Source organism: Phasianus colchicus, chromosome 5 (assembly GCF_987193195.1).
Source record: "Phasianus colchicus chromosome 5, bPhaCol1.hap1.1, whole genome shotgun sequence".
NCBI lineage: Eukaryota > Metazoa > Chordata > Aves > Galliformes > Phasianidae > Phasianus > Phasianus colchicus.
In genome coordinates this window covers 59,563,019-59,579,459 of record NC_143440.1, presented here as the reverse complement: position 1 = coordinate 59,579,459, position 16,441 = coordinate 59,563,019, and the positions used below count along the sequence as shown (strand labels likewise).

Here is a 16,441-nt window from a genome sequence, read left to right as displayed (position 1 = left end):
GCAGTGGGCATTGGTGGGCTGGGATTGGGCTTGGGGAATCATTTCCAACGTCAGTAATTCTATGATTCCACGATCAGGGCTCCCAAGCACACCATTTTCAGGTGGTTCTGCACTTCTCTGCTCCAGCAGCACATCGTTCATCCAGCTCTCAGGTTTTCCACATGGAATTTTGGAAGGCAGAGCCCATGCCAGGGTGAGCCCTGGTTTTGCTCTGCAGCACATCAGGTGGCTCACGGGATGCCCTGACCGACCTGCTGGCCCACGACTGTAACGCAGAGCTTGGCTTTGGCCCAGATAAATATTTAAGCAGCCAGGCAGCTGAAGAACCCATAATAAAATGTTCTGAATGTGCTATGGGTGAGGAGCTCCATGGTCAGATGCTGCAGCCCTGCAGTACAGCCACGCTCTTATCTGCAGGCGTTCCCAGTGCTATGCGCTGCCTTTTATTTTTTTATTGCCTTGGGTTTGTTTTGCAGAGCTTTATCTTGAATGAGTTAAAGATAAGGATAATACTTGGTTCTGTCAACTTACGGCGTCAGACAGAATTTGCTGATTCCCTCCCCAAAAAATGTAGTTTGAAATCTGAAATGGGAGGGCTGTGGGTTCTGAGGTCTCGTTTCTCTAGGAATCGTCATGTTGGAGTGCAGAGGCTGTCATTTTTATGAGTCATTGGTTCGAGGCATTGGTTATCCAGTGCAGAAATATCCCACTTCAAAACACGTTTCCTAGCTGAGGGCAACTGGATGAGCATTAAAGTGAGGATTTCCCCTAAATGTTGCGTGTGCTGCAAGGAAAATGATGGAGTTTTTTCAGTGTTTCAAGAGCAAGGCTAACCAGCTGTATGGATTGTAGGCAGCCAGAATTGGGGTGGAAAAGGGAACGGTCACTTCTTTGGAGGGTTTGATCTCTTGGCATATCAGAACTGGATACTGGCTGTGTTGCAGTGGACAGCACTGGTGGTAGGTGGATGGCTGGACTAGATGATAGCAGAGGTCTTTTCCAACCCTAATGATTCTGCGATTCTAAGCAGTGTGATTTCCCATAATTTTAAGTTTGGGGGAAGCTGATGTATCCTGAGACGCTGCTTCAACTGGGTGATGCCATCTTGGATGGAGACAGAGGAGCAAAATCCTTTTTCTGTGCCAAACGCGTGGGTTTTGCTCCTGCCTCTGCTTTCCCACGGCTGCAATGCACCTTGGTGTTAAGATGCAGCAGCTGCGCGGTTTGCTTGAAGGATTTGATCCAAAAATGGTGTAAATTTGGAATTTTACTTTCCTTCAAAGCCAGTTTTCCAGGAGCAGTCAGTGCACCGTTCTGCGGGGAAGGGGGATTTTTCATCCCAGCTCTGCTGCTCATCTCTGGGCAGGAGATAAATGGGCACAGCTGGGCCGGCAGGGCTGTGCTTGGGCTGGAGCACACGAGAGATTCCACAGGAATGAAAGGCCAAGAGTTTGTCTGCATCAGCACAGCGCAGACACGGATGGGATCTCCATAGGCAGCACCCAGCAGGATGGGCTGCTTCCAGCCGCGCCGCTGAGGGAATAGCTGAGATTTCACACGCTTGCACAATATGCAGAAATTGAAATGCTAAATGGATCATCATCATTTACAGTAATTTCAAGCAGACTTCGCCAGTACCATCTGTCTTGTGTGTACAGAAAAGGAGTCTCTCTTTAAGCAAACACAGTCCCGGCAGATGGTAACAAAAGCAGAAATTGGAGAGCAAACATTGCGCCGCTCGGAGGTCAGCACTGCAGCACTGCAGGACCCTCAGGGGGAGCTGAAATGGGAGGAGATGTGGATGGGGTCTGCGTGGCTTTGGGGCTGGAGTCCCCATCCGGGGAGATGTCTGCAGGCACAGCATGACCTTCCCAACAGCACGGACCTTCCGTTGGATTTCCAGTTTTTCACACTGCTTTGAAGACGTATCTCTTGTTTTTATGGCCAGAGAACGGGCTGGTGCCCCGAGCAGCTCCCTGTCCTGCTTTCCAACTAACTGGAGCACCACCATCTGCAAGCCCTTATACCCTGGACAATCTCTGCTTTAGCTACAGTAACTAAACACCGCATCTGCCAAGCCTGTCTCTATTCAAAACACGCTTGAGGAGCCTTTGTAAACTTATTAATCACAAGCAGTGTCAAGCTTTTGCTTTTTTTTTTTTTTTTCCGCCAATAGTTTACTGAAAGATTGAGAAGCACAACCAGAAAAATGCTCAAAGTTGCTTTTCTTTTTTTTCTTTTCCTTTGGCTCCGGGGTCGGAGCTGCAGACAGCGGTGCTCGCTCACTGCCTGCGTGCTGCACACTTACAGCAAGCTTCACTTTTGTTTTTCCCCATTGCAGCCCAAATGCCTGCAGTTGGCTTCGGTAGGGCTGTGAGATGACGGCATGTCCAGCAGCTGGCTGCTGGGGTGAAGTTTGGGATTTATCTCTGGAAAACGTGCCCAGCCACAAAGGGGCTCTTGCATGCCAAGGATGCTGCGCTGTGCCTCGTGGCGCTGCGCGGCTTTGAAGCAGCTGCTGAAAACTCACAGCATCCTTTGTAATCCGAAGAGAGCGTCACGAACAACTGAGGAACTATAAAAAGTCGCTTTGAAATCAGATGGTCAAGCGTTGGGCCGTCTCCAGCAGATTGCTTTCAGGAGCAGAGCTTGGCCTGCAGCCCTTCTCTTGGCCTCTTTGAATGGTTTCAGCTGAGCGGCAGCATCAGTTGCTAATGCACCATAAATAAACAGCCGAGTATAAACCTTGCTAGCAAAATACCAGGGGAACTCCTCATTTTAGGCACTGCTGCGAGTCGTCCTGTGCTCGTGACCCCAGTTATCCCAGCAGATTTTTTCTTAATGAGATAAGCTGGAGGCGAGAGGAATGAATCGGAAGAGCTGTCTGTATTCCCACGTTGGGTGTCTGTTGGGAGGAATGGTTGAAGCACTGAGTGGTGGTGACACCAGCTGGGAGTGGGTGCAGGGAGGGAGCTCAGTGCCATGGGTGGTGTTTGTGTCGTAATAATGAATCAGGGTAGATTAAAGCTGTGTCAGTGGATGGTTTGGGGGTGGGACTGCATAGACTGGGAGATTCTGGCCATAGTATGGAAGATTCTGCTCAGAGAAGTTGTAGATGCCCCTCCCTGGAGGTGCTCAAAGGCCAGATTGAATGGGGCTTGATTTAGTGGTTGGCAACCAGCCTGTGGCATTGGGCTTGGAACTGGATGATCTTCGAAGTCCCTTCCAACCCAACCATTGTGTGATTCTACGGGTAATGTGGAGGTGCTGGGTTAAGGGGTGCTGGTCTGGATGTCACCAAGGACAACCACAGCCCAGTTGTGGGTGGAAGCAGAGGTTGTTGTACAGATAGCATTGTGGCCCCACAGCATTCGCCGTGTCTGCAAGCAGGGCAGCAGAGTCTTAGAGCAGGACATAGCCTGCCAGAGAAGCCATGCTGTAATAAGGCTAAAAAATAGTCGTTTTTTGGAACATGCTGTTTATGATGGCAGCCGTCCCCTGGCAAATGTGGAAATAGCAGCCACACAGGGGCTGGGGCAGGTTGCATCACAGCAGTGCCAGGGCCTCACCACTCTAATCATGAAGAACATCTTCCTTAGATCCAATCTGAACCTACATTTTAGATTTAAAGCTGTTCCCAGGTCTTTCTCCCCAGGGGAGCTCTCTGTCCACTCATTGCCCACCCTTGGGATGGCCCCCGCCATTGCACTAGGCTTTGTTGAACTTCCCAGTCCTGTCCACGTCCCTCTGGATGGCATCCCTTCCTTCTGTCATGTCAGCTGCACCACTCAGCTTGGTGTCATCCGCCGCCTTGCTGCGGGTGCACCTGATCCCAGTATCCATGTCATTAATACTGATCCCAGGATGAACCCCCCACTCACCATCAGCCCCCTCCTGTTTGCATGGTGCATAGGAAGAGCAGTGTTTGGCCCTAATGCTGTGTTAGCTCTCCAACCATAAGAAAGGTGTTTTTGTTCCGGACAGGCTTGATCTCGACTTCATTTTTAGCCCCTGCAAAACAGGACAATCAGCCAAGGTATTTGGAGTTACTGGATGTGGTTCCTTAAGGAAGCATTTTCTCTTTTTTCCCCGTTTTTTTCATCCTGCTTTTGTTAAAATGGTCCATTATTGCCCAGCAGAGGTGGGGTCAGCATCCCTGGGAGGTTCCAGAGCCATGGAGATGTGGCACCGAGGGACGTGGGCATGGTGGGGTGGGCTGGGGTTGGACCTGGGGATCTTGGAGGTCTTTTCCAGCCTTAATGATTGTACAATTCTCTCCCCAGACATCAGGCATCCAGAGGAGCTCTCTCTTCTGAGGAAACCCAGAGATCCATCGAAGAAAAAAAAGAAGAAACTGGATGACCAGTGTGACGACGAAGCCTTCGAGCTGGAGGGCCCACTGATCACACCGGGGTCTGGTGAGCCCAAGCGCACTTTGCAGGGATGCGCCTGCGGGGAGCAGGGACGAAGAGCAGCTAGATAATAAAATGGGAGCATATGTAGGGAAAAACGTGTAGTGGTATTGATCTGACCTCACTCCTTACTGTCTGTGCAAGAAATGGGCCTCACGTGATTTCCGTGAGCTCCCTATGCTGTTGAGCTCCCTACGCTGGCACAGATCAGTGCCTGGGGCAGAGGTGTGCAGGGAAGCAGAACAAGGCCAGGCTTTATAAAATAAAAAAGAAACCAAGCGTGACCACATCAACGCACAGATTGTGTTACTGAGATGTTTTCTTACCCTGTTAAGAAAGAAGCTAAATGGAAAATCAAACTTCAAACTTCAGGTGTGTTTTAGGCAGTACTGCTGCTCTAAACCTTATTTATAGCCCAGCAGAAGCAGCCTTGTTATTAATTGCATTAGAGCTCCCTCGTGCAGAGGGTGTAGTTATGGACTGGAATGGTACAAAGCTCTCATGGCGGGGGGGTTCTTGCTGCTGTGGGATTTTGCCAGCCTGTCTCACATAGCATTGCTAACGAAGCAGCACCGCTAACGGAGCAGCACCGCTTGCCACAAGCAGCACATGGATGCGGGGTGTTTGCAAGCAGAGGGTTGTTCTGGCTCTGCTCCACGGCTGGGGCTGGGATGAGGGAGGCTGCGAGTGGGAGCACTTAACCCTGGTGGAGTCACAGAGGCAGCCGTAGTGCTGTACGCCTGCAGGCGGGCGAGACGTGGCTGGCAGCCAGCGCTCTGGGTTTGAAATCCTGCACGAGAGGGATGCAGGGATGCAGGGCAGCAGCCTGTGAGAACCCAGTGCCTCGGGGTTCAGTCGATTGGTTTTAATTGCCTTTGCATTAAGCGAGGTGAGAGCGAAGGTCGCAGCGGTGCGCTCAGTGCTGGCAGTGCTCACCTCTGCAAGCAGGGTTGGCATCTCCACCTGGGGACAGGCAGCATGGACTGGCTTTGTATCCAAGGAGAAATACTCCTTTTTTTTCCCTCCATTGTCGCTCATTCTTTTCTAAGTCTGAGAAATCCTTCTGGACGTTCCGCTCCCATCTGGAGGAGCTCTCCCTGTGTCTTTCAAGGCTCCAGCCAAAGCTCGTTGTCATTTGGCTCTTCCATCAGGAGAGGCACTCAGCAGCCTTTCCGACAGGCAGCGTTCGCAGGGAGCATCTCTGTTAGATTAATTCCAAGCCCTTGGCCCGCCTTGTGGGAAACGTATGCAGAAGACACTTTTTAATTTAAATTATTTATTACCCTTGCAGTCAGTCACTTTGAACTGTCTGCTCGGTTTGTCTTTCTCGTACTGCATCTGTGAATGTGAGGATTTTTGCTGCAGGTTTAATTGCTGCAGTTACCTGTGATGTTTAGGTCCCATTAGTTTGACATCGTCTTCTTAATCCGAATAAACTCTTGTCAGTGTTGTTCCAGTGTCTGTTTGTGCGCTGGATGCTCGTGTAAAATGAGTTGCACTTCATGATCTGCTTATTTCAGTGCACGTAGATTCAGTTTTTGTCACTGAGGATGTCTGGCAGCACAGACTTAAACCTCTGCAGACTCACAATAAGCCTTGCCCAACAGTTTCCATCATAGAGTCATTCAGGTTGGAAAAGACCTCTAAGATACCAACGCCACCCCATCCCCTCCATGCCCACTAAGCCATGTCCCTCAGCTCACATCTGAAGTCCTGCATTCACTTACAAAGAAGTGCTAAAAGCATCCTTGGCTTTCCAAGGCTTTCTTGCCTTCATTCCCATTTCCCTTACAATCAGGCAGTTTACAGTCGATTTCTAAACTATTCAGGTTTCCTTGCCATGGCATTGCCTGTGTTTGGTACGATGCCACTGACCAGCCTAAAGCATCAAGCCTGATTTTTGGGGTGATCCCATCAAAACTGCATGAATTTGGCTCACTGATGTCAGCTGTGTTGTTATCCACAGAAGGGTCTATCAGACGCCCCTATCATTCAGATCAGATTGCTGGGACCAGATCTGTGCATCTAATTCCATTCTGTCCTAAAACTGGGAAAACCCAATGGCGTCCTGCATCTTTACAAAGCGCTTGGAATAATTCATAGAATCAAAGAATCATAGAATGGCCTGGGTTGAAAAGAACCACAATGATCATCTAGTTTCAACTCCCCTGTATAATTGAGTATTCTCTAAAATTTTGTAACACTCTTCAAGATGGCTGAAGATAAAGAAGATATTTCATCAATCTGGAGGCAGGTTCCCAAAATGCAGACCCGCAGATCATTCACATCTTTCCTGCGTGATGGATTCAGACCATCCCTGTGGCTCAGCCTTCTGCAGTTTCTTGTGCATTCCTAGAATTGTAAATCACCAAGACTGGAAAAGACTTCCAAGATCATCCAGTCCAACCATCCACCAATAGTTCCCCATTAAGCCGTGTCCCTTAGTACAACATTTATATGTTTCTTGAACACCTCCAGGCACGGTGACTCCACCACCTCCCTGGGGCTCCAGGGAGGCAATGCTTTGTAAGGTAGATTTGGAGTGCATTGAATTGCATGTCTGAGCAGGCTGGAATATGAAACAGGATTCCATAAGGACACAAGTCTTTTCCAGAAAGCCAAGTATTGGTCCTCCTGAGTCGTGCACACATTTATTCCCAGCAAACGATGTTGAGCTCATTGCCTGATTTACATAAGCAGTGGAGTCACTGACATTAGGATGCGCTCAATGAACATCCATTACGCTCAAAATATGGATTTTATACTCTTAGCATAAAAATCAATGCTCCTTTGAGATCAATGGGGACGATTTAGCTGTCAGCTATTTTGGGGTATGAGATGCCAAGTCGGGTCAGCTTTCTTCTCTAGGTAATTTGTAATTTTAAAAGGCTTTTTATCCCCAACATGGAGCTGTATGAGCCGTAAAACTTCAGAGAGCCTGGGAGTAATGCATGCTTTGGGATTGGTTTTGCACCAAATAGCACCACTCGCTCGGCGTATTAATATCAGATCGGCCACATAAGCTTCTCTGCCCATGAAATGCCACATTTCAGTGCCTGGCCATTTCTTGTAACACGAGCAAAAGAGCTGGACTCACTCGGGTTACATTGCCTGCCGGGTCAGCTGGCACTGCTGCAAACACTTGGAAAAACCAGAGCTTCTGGTGCAAGTTGTGTAGCAAGAGAGCTTCTGGATGGCTTTGCAAGCACCTGACATGTCGGTAGAAAACAAGTGTGCAGGGTGCTGTACTGGGGCAGCACGGGAGCACGCATCTCACGGCCGCATCGCTGGAGGAGCCTCCCCTGCAGTAAATCAGGGTGAAAACACGGCAGTTTCGGGTCTGCGTTGAGCAGTGATGATTGCCAAAACCATGGGGTCATCCGGGTTGAAAAAGACCTTCGAGATCACCGAGTCCAACCGCTGACCTGAGCGATCGCAGCGGTTGTGCCTGGGAAACTCAGAGAATCCTCATCTCGAGTAGTTCGGCACAACCCCTGGTTTGGCAAAAGCACCCGAAACGCCTTCCCTGATTTTAAGTGCAATCAGTGTAACGAGGGGAGTCTCAGCCAGAGGCCAGCTCCGCACTGGGGTCGGGTGGCTCAGCCTCACGTGTGCTACTCAGCCCTCTTAACCCACACTTGTATTTCCAGCTCTCCTCCTTCCCTGCCGTCCCGGTGACTTTCTCTCGCCTTCTCACTTCCCTCCTTTCTTTCCCTCTCCATAGGCACCGATATTCTTTACATCGGCCCCGTCAAAGGTGAGCTCCACCTCCTTAGGACTTTTGTGCTCTGCCTCTGGTCTCTCTGGCCGTGCCCTTAGTTTATTTTCCTGCTCCTCTAAAACCTTTGACTTCCAAAATCTTTAAGCTCCAGGTAACACCGGTAAGTGGGGGGTGGCCCAGGGAGACCCGCGGGTTTTCCCACGGATTCGGCTCGGGAATGGCTTTTCCATCAGTTTTGCTCTTGGAGAAGAAAGAGAGAGAGAGAGAGAGGTTGGGGCAGCTTGTCATGGGAAAACAAGCAGCTCAGTGTTTTCCAACTGCGGAACAAAATGGTAAAAAAGAAAAAGGGAAGGTTTGACATCCGCTGGCTTGGTTTTTGTGTCTGAATTGGCTTTGTGCAGAGCAGGGCTTGGCCGCAAGCTCACAGCCGGCCTTTCTTCCTCTCGCTGGTAGGAAACATCTATTCCAGCCCAGGACTGTACAGCAAAACCATGACGCCGACTTACGACGCGCACGACGGCAGCCCCTTGTCCCCCACGTCCGCATGGTTTGGGGACAGCGCCTTGTCGGAGGGCAACCCGGGCATCCTGGCCGTCAGCCAGCCCGTCACCTCCCCCGAGTCCCTAGCAAAGCTGTACAAGCCACAGGCGCTCCTCGACAAAGCCAAGATCAACCAAGGGTGAGTCCACCGTTTGTTTGTCTTGTCTCGTCGCGATCTCGCAGGAGCTCTGTGTGTGTGCTACCCCTTGCTGATGGTTTGCAGGTGGTTGGATTCGTCCCGATCCCTCATGGAGCAGGAGGTGAAGGAAAACGAGGCTTTGCTGCTCCGGTTCAAGTATTACAGCTTTTTCGACCTGAATCCAAAGGTAAGGAGTTCGTTTCTTGGCTTGCACCTTGCAGGCAAACAGTTTGGTGAAGGATGCCTGTGTCTCCAGAGTGCATTTGTGGTGGTGAATACTCCACCACTTTGCATACAGTGCATGCATCAGGGGCAGCTGTGCACGCTGCCCAGCCCTGGGCTGAAAGGCATTGCAGGGACTGCTTTGTGGCTGTGAGCCTTGTCCATCCCGGGCTGAAGGGAGTGTTGAAAAAGGCTGATCAGACCACACAGAGGGTGTGTTGTGCCCAGAGTGAGGGAGATGGCAAATTTTGCTCTGGCACATCTCTTATGGGCTGCACTGTTTCTCTCTGTGCGCAGTACGACGCCATCAGGATCAACCAGCTGTACGAGCAGTCCAAGTGGGCCATCCTGCTGGAGGAGATCGAGTGCACGGAGGAGGAGATGATGATGTTTGCAGCGCTGCAGGTAGGAGATGGACCCCAACGCTTGGTTTGGTCAAGCTTCATTTTTTGTAGACTGCTCAGTTGATGGATTGCTTGGGATTCTCGTGCTGATAGGAGTTGGACTGCTTCAGTCTCCCATCTCACTTATTGGGCAGTTAACATGTTGGCTGCCTGTTATTCCTTCAGAAGAGGAATGTAGCCTTCTTTTCCCAAACATGTTTATGTCTGCCTGGACTTGTCGCTTTGCCCTGTTTGACAAAGCCCAGTGTAAGGACAGTAGGTTCCTGAGCTGCACATTGCTGGCACGCTGCCCCCCAAACAGCTGGTGGTAATCTGTGGGTTTCCTGGAACGATGTATTTATCTGCTTTATGAAGTCCTTGGTGTGATTTGGCATAAATACTACACCTGCTATTGACTTCTGTGGGACGGACAGTGGGCCATTTCCTACGTGTGGTCTGGCGCTCCTCGTTGCTGGAGGATGTAGAAACATCCCCAGAGGGAGCCCGAGTCTGCTCTTAGGGCCCCTCCCAGGAAGAAAACGGTGAAAACAAAAATATAAAGATTCAGCTTAACTCTGTCAGCAGCCCACATTGGGCTGTGCTTAGTGCTTGGAGTGAGATTTCACTGAATTTCTGTAAAAATGACGTGGAGACAAGAGAGGCTGTGGATGCCCCATCCCTGCAGGCATTCAAGGCCAGGCTGGATGTGGCTCTGGGCAGCCTGGGCTGCTGGTTGGCGACCTGCACACAGCAGGGGGTTGGAACTGGATCAGCACTGTGCTCCTTTGCAACCCAGGCCATTCTGTGATTCTGTGATTCTATGATGGGAAATCTCTGTGCATGTTGCAGTCTTATCACAACAGTTGGGCCGTTTCAGCAAAAGTTTGTGCATCCAAAAATACTGAGCAGTTATCACTGGAAGAACACAGTGTGGAGCACAGCCTGCTGGATGGGGGGAGAGCAGTGGGTGCAGGCCGCCTTTGCTCATGCAGCCATGCCTTGCCTTTCAGTACCACATCAATAAGCTGTCCATCATGTCGTCAGAAAACCACCTGAACAACAGCGACAAGGATGTGGACGAGGTGGACGCTGCGCTCTCCGACCTAGAAATCACCTTGGAAGGTGGCAAAACATCAACAATTCTGGTAAGGGCTGTGGGCACGGGGCCGTACACAGCCCCTCCTTGCCTCCTGCAAGCAGGGATCACAGTTCTGAGCATCCAACCTGCCTTATTTCCTTTCTCTCCCTTTTTTTTCTTGTTGCCTGCAGCCTGGTGGAGCAACACGTTTGAGTGTGATGATCCTTTTTTCCAGCCAACCTTAATGACCCTACAGTTGTGATGCAGAACATAGAGCACAATAGTAGTTTCATATTTTGAAGTAGAACTGCCACCCTCAGCCTGCAGAGATTGGCAGGGATAGCAGCATCCCTGGGATGCAGCAGAAATAGTGGTTTCTAGTGGTTGGCGACCCTGCACATAGCAGGGGGTTGAAACTAGATGGTCACTGTGGTCCTTTTCAATCCAGGCCATTCTATGGTTCTATGACTGAAATAGGGCTGGTTGTCAGAGCCAAGAGACCGTTCACAATTTCTTTGCAAAGCAGAGCTGAAGCACAGCACTGAGGAGCAGTCCCCACCAGACAGGAGTGAAGAAGGCAATGATTCATCAGAAAAAATCCATCCCTTTCTCTACTGGTTGCTCCCAGTAGCCATTTCCAGATGCATTCGAGTAATTGAATAGGGATAATGGGCAATTAGTGGATTGTTTGTTTAGATTCTGCATTTTTTTTTCCCCGTGGTATCTATAAACAGCTTTGCTCACTGCAGACAGAAAGTAAACTGTCCCACTGCTGGAAGCTGCTGCAGCGCTGTTTGTGCTCCGTGTCATTTGAAAACCCTTTGGTTGGAGCTCATGGGAACTGGAAATGCCATTCAGCGTGACAGCGCTCAGCAGGAATCCCATAAAAACCATAGAATATTGCCCTCTGCTTTCCAGGCAGCACTCCCATGCAGTAGATGCTCTGTGTGCTTCCTCCCCCCAGTGCTGGAAGGGACCGTTTGGTGGTTGGATCTGGATGACCTTTTTGAGATCCCTTCCATCCCAACCCATTCTACGATCCTCTCCTTTGTATTTTCAGGGTGACATCACTTCCATCCCGGAGCTTGCAGACTACATTAAAGTATTCAAGTAAGTACTGCTGGGAAGAGGTGCTAGCAATGAATAATTCATGGCCCTGTTGCCTCCTGTCCATTTCTTCGCCTCCCAACTCCAGATTTCACTGTGTTACCATGCATGGAAACCACAGAGCTGTTACCCTGCAGTTTGCAGCACCTTGGCACCATCGCTGTTAACGCATTTTGCTTTCTCCAGCACTCAGCACAGCCACTGGGTATTATTCCACATTGTTCCCAACCATCCCGTTTGATCCTGAAGTTCTTAAATATCAACCCCTGTGCGTGTCCCTGTGCTCAGGATTTATGGGTTTTGTTCATTCTGTTGCAATGTGGATGCCTGGGAATGGCAGCAGCTGGACGTTGGTTGGTGCCGTGGCAGCTCCCAATGTTTTGCAGTTCTCTGCTGCAGCACAGGTTGTGGTGAACATTCTGGAAACTGAATAAGCCCAACGGGAGTTGACAGGAGAGGTACAGGGGCAGAAAAGCGATGGCAATGGAATAGCTCCATAATGAGCCCCTCTGCTGTAATTGTCTCTGCTCCAACTGGGGCAAAGCCGCAGGACTGGAGCCCACGCCATGCTTCAGGGTGGGTGGTTTTCCCCTGAAAGCAAACCATCACACAAAAACCTTACTGTTTGCTTTGACATGCTCGTTTGCCAATAAAATCAGGCACAGCTCTAATTGCTAACTGCTCGCCAGTTGGAGTGTCAGTTGTCAGGGAGGGAGGAGGTGTTGCTGGTTCCCTCCGCTCAGTCAGTGCAATCTGTGAGAACTGCAGGTTGGATAAACCTCCAAAACTCCATGAAGGCATCAGAGAATGGTTTGGGTGCTGGGCACCTCGCTGCTGCTGCATGCACATCTCTGCCAGCCCTGCTTCTACATCTCCTTCATTGATTTGGTGATGTGTTGGCACAGCTGCCCAGCAGTGCTGGTGTCACCATCCCTGGAGGTGTTCCAGAGCCATGGGAATGTGGTACTGAGGGATGTGGGCACTGGGCACGGGGGGGTGAGTTGAACTTGGTGATCTTTTCTAGCCCTAATGATTCTGTGATTGCAAGCGGTCATTTCGCAGCCCAGTTTGCATCCCACCAGCTGGTTAGCCCCATGTTTGTCATGTCCCACACCCTGTCTCACAGGCCCAAGAAGCTGACCCTGAAAGGTTACAAGCCATACTGGTGCACCTTCAAAGATACCTCCATCTCCTGCTATAAAAGCAAAGAGGAAGCCAACGGGACTCCTGCCCACCAGATGAACTTGAGAGGTAGGAGCAGCATTCACACACTTGCGTGGTATTCCAGTGATCATCTGCCACTGCAGCACCTTGCTTTTCCACTTGTGTTCCTAGCGTGCCATCCTGGGTGTGCATAAATGTGTGTAAAGGAGAAAGTGGCTGGGCTGGTGTGTGCTGAGATGTCTGCCACATAGCCCATGATCCCATTAGGTGCTGCCAGCTCCCCAGTAGCATATCTGTTCGCCACTCACCTCTCAGGCTGGCCCATTTTTTGGCTGCAAGTTAAGCCACGCAGGTTCTTGCGAGCCCAGGGAGACAACCTGGAGGAGAGAAGGCTCCAAGGAGACCTCATTGTGACCAGGCTGGATGGAGCCCTGGGCAGCCTGATCTGATGGTGGGCAGCCAGCCCACAGGAAGGCATGGGACTGGATGGGCTTTAAGGTGCCTCCTAACCCAAATTGTTTTATGATTATGGGGTGCTGTGATTCTGTGACCTTGGCCATCCCCATTTACCACCCCATGTTGGCATGGTGGCTCATAGCATTTCTCGAGCACCCAAAGTGGGATGCTCACAGCACTAAACATCACAGTGCACCCACACAGAATAGCATGTGGGTGTTCAGGACCAGGCCAGTCACATTTTCCTGCACTTCCATGAAAATTTGGGGACCAAGTAGTGTTTACTGTTGGATCAAGGCCAAGGTGTGGGAGGTGAGTCCTGAGGGAACCTGTTAGCTTCAGCCTCTCTGCTTTTGGGCCAGGTCTTGCATTTTCCTTGCACTGGAAAGAGGAGCTGTGTGCCACAGCTTGTGTCCCTGTGATGCTGTCCCATTGGAGCTGCACTGTGAGATCTGTGATTTGGCAGCACCTCGCTGGAGTGCTTTGCCTTTTCTTGTCCATTCCTTGTTTTCTCCTTGTTAGAGCATCCTTCTGAACAGTGGCTCTCATTGCAGGATGTGAAGTCACCCCCGACGTGAACATCTCTGGTCAGAAGTTTAACATCAAGCTTCTGATCCCTGTTGCAGAGGGAATGAATGAAATCTGGCTGCGCTGTGACAACGTAAGTCTGTCCCCTCGTCCGTATGGGTGACAGCACCCATCTCCTCTCCTCGGGTCCATCCCGTGGCCACCGCTTGGTGTCTGTTCAGCTGTGCATGCAGGAAGGCTGTTGGGTGGTTCAGTGGGGTGGGCTGATGCCTCGTCCCCAGCTGACAGTCCATGGTCTCACTGTGCCACAGGAGAGGCAGTACGCCAGCTGGATGGCCGCCTGCCGCCTCGCCTCCAAGGGCAAGACGATGGCGGACAGCTCGTACAGCATGGAGGTGCAGAACATCCTCTCCTTCCTGAAGATGCAACACCTCAACCCGGACCCGCAGCTGATCCCAGAGCAGATCACAACAGACATCAACCCCGAGTGCCTGGTGTCCCCGCGCTATCTGAAGAAGTACAAGAACAAGCAGGTAGGGCCGGCCGCGGGGCTGTGGGGTGGTGTGTTGGGGTGCACCCTACTAAAACACAGTGCCCACCAGTGCTCCGGCGTCAGGGAATGGCACCCACCACCATAATGACACTTTGTAGGTTGAGTGCACATCAGCAGCGGTGTCCGTCCCTCGTTTGAGCTGCGTTCACCCCAAAAGGATGCTGCAGCTCAGCCATGCAGGATCCCGGTGCTGGCACCAAAACCTGCACTGAGCTGTGCAGGAGCCCCCAGGATGAGCGGAGCTGCAGTTGCTTGCAGTGCTTTGTGCAGACTTGGCTGTACTGCGGTTTGCATATTTCTCTCTCTGCTTTCCCCCTCCTTCCAAATGCCAGTCCTTGAAACATTGCTTCATTTTACATCGCCATGACTTGTGCTTGAACTCCGCGCTGCATTCAGTCCGTGCATGACAGAGCTGATCTGTTTTGTGATGGAAAAGAACGCATGGCTTTCTGAAAGACGTTACACTCCAGTTCAGCAGCAGAAATAAGGGAGGCATTGCTCTGTGGCCTCTCACTGACATGAATGGCTCTGCAGCCCGAGTTCTTGGGCTGCGGCTGTGTTCGACCTCTGCAAGCCAAGAAGGCTGCAACTGAGAGAAGCAGGAAAAATATAACTTTTTATTGGCACAGCACGATGATTTCCTGGCAGTGGAGTTATATTTTATGTAGCCCTTATTCTTCTTCTGAATGAGCCTTTATATCCACTTGGATGGTGGAGAGGCTGCATAAATATCCAGCTTTAACATACAGCACCTTCCAGGCTCCGGCTCAGTAAAATGGAGGCACCTGGAAAAATAGTAGGATAGAACATACTTAGTGTGCAGGCATCCTTGCTATGGAAATCAACCACAGGGCATGGCCCCATGGGGACAGTGGGCATCAGAATGGGAGAGCTGGAGAGATAGGGGCAGTTCCAAAGGCTGTTTGCTGGGAAGGACGGACGGACGGACGGATGGATGGAGGGAGTGCAAGGAATTTGACTGTGAGGGTCCCCTTGTGCTCTGGTATAAGGAAGAGGATATTCAAAATGGGAGTTGGCATCCGGCCTTGAGAGATGATTTATGGATGTGGCAGCCACAAATCTGCTTAGGCTTTCGTTGCAGCAGTGTAGGGCTGGCATGTTGGGTTTGGGGAGCATCAGATCTGAAATAGCTCAGGGGAGACCTCATTGCTCTCTACAACCCCATGAAAGGAGGTGGTAGTGAGGTGGGTCAGCCTTTACTCCCAGGTAATAGCAATGGGATGAGAGGTGATGGTCTCAAGTTGTGCTGGGGGAGTTTTCAGGTTAGGTATAAGGAAACATTTATTTTCCCAAAAGAGTGGTTGGGCATTGGCACAGCTGCCCAGCAGTGGTGGGGTCACCATCCCTGGAGGTGTTCCAGGGCTGTGGAGATGTGGCACTGAGGGATGTGGGCAGTGGGCAGAGTGAGGTGGGTCGGGGATCTCAGAGGTCTCTTCCAGGCTGAATGATTCTGTGAGTCTGTCTCCATCCCTTCTCTCCTTCCTCAGAGAAAAGCAACTCAAGGCCCTCTCCATACAAATAAATAGAGCTGAGTTTGCACAGAGGCCAGGAGAGGAGTGGGAGAAGGGCATTTCTCCAAGCAGAGCCATTCCCACAGCAGTTGGCACCAGTGTTGAACCGGTTCACTTGTCCCTTCCCCACTTCCCTTCCCTTCCCTTCACTTTAGCTGCTTTTCTGCCTACAGAGTCATGCATGGGTTTGTTGTTTGTTTGGTTTGGTTTTTTTTTTGCTTGAACTTTGGTTTGCAGATAATTTGCACTTTTTCTTTGCTTTGTTGCCATATTTCTGATCGCTTTTTTTTCTTTCTGCCTCCTTTTCTTTTTTTTTTTCGCCTTGCCATCTACAGCCAGGCTATGTAAGAGACTTGGTAAGTGACAGCGACCATCCAACTAAGCTGAAAAAAAACCCCACTAAAATAGTTTAGAACCCTTTTGGTTTTGAAAGCAGCAATGGAAACACTAACACAGCCCATCCTCCCTGAGAAATTCCAGCCCTGTTTGTTTTTTTGTAATGGTCCCTGGTGATTTATGCTGCAAAAGTGGAAACCCTACACCAGAAATCTGCCCTGCTGCTTGCTCACATCCTGCGTCTTCGATGAAATGAGCCCGAGTGCCCTC

At 50.6% G+C, this 16,441-nt stretch overlaps 1 protein-coding gene across 4 annotated transcripts in view; it reads left to right on the top strand.

The window, feature by feature from the left end:
* FERMT2 (FERM domain containing kindlin 2) overlaps nt 1–16,441 on the top strand; it is a 36,819-nt gene that overhangs the window by 17,440 nt on the left and 2,938 nt on the right. Inside the window, exons 4-14 of one of the 4 annotated variants that reach the window (XM_031602321.2) lie at nt 4,284–4,418; nt 8,137–8,169; nt 8,587–8,812; nt 8,897–8,999; nt 9,332–9,439; nt 10,428–10,562; nt 11,556–11,605; nt 12,729–12,853; nt 13,777–13,883; nt 14,062–14,283; nt 16,171–16,191. In XM_031602321.2, the coding sequence (XP_031458181.1) occupies nt 4,284–4,418; nt 8,137–8,169; nt 8,587–8,812; nt 8,897–8,999; nt 9,332–9,439; nt 10,428–10,562; nt 11,556–11,605; nt 12,729–12,853; nt 13,777–13,883; nt 14,062–14,283; nt 16,171–16,191 (1,265 nt within the window). The remainder of the gene's footprint in view (nt 1–4,283; nt 4,419–8,136; nt 8,170–8,586; nt 8,813–8,896; nt 9,000–9,331; nt 9,440–10,427; nt 10,563–11,555; nt 11,606–12,728; nt 12,854–13,776; nt 13,884–14,061; nt 14,284–16,170; nt 16,192–16,441) is intronic. The other 3 variants (XM_031602323.2, XM_031602322.2, XM_031602324.2) reach the window with 3 other exon arrangements.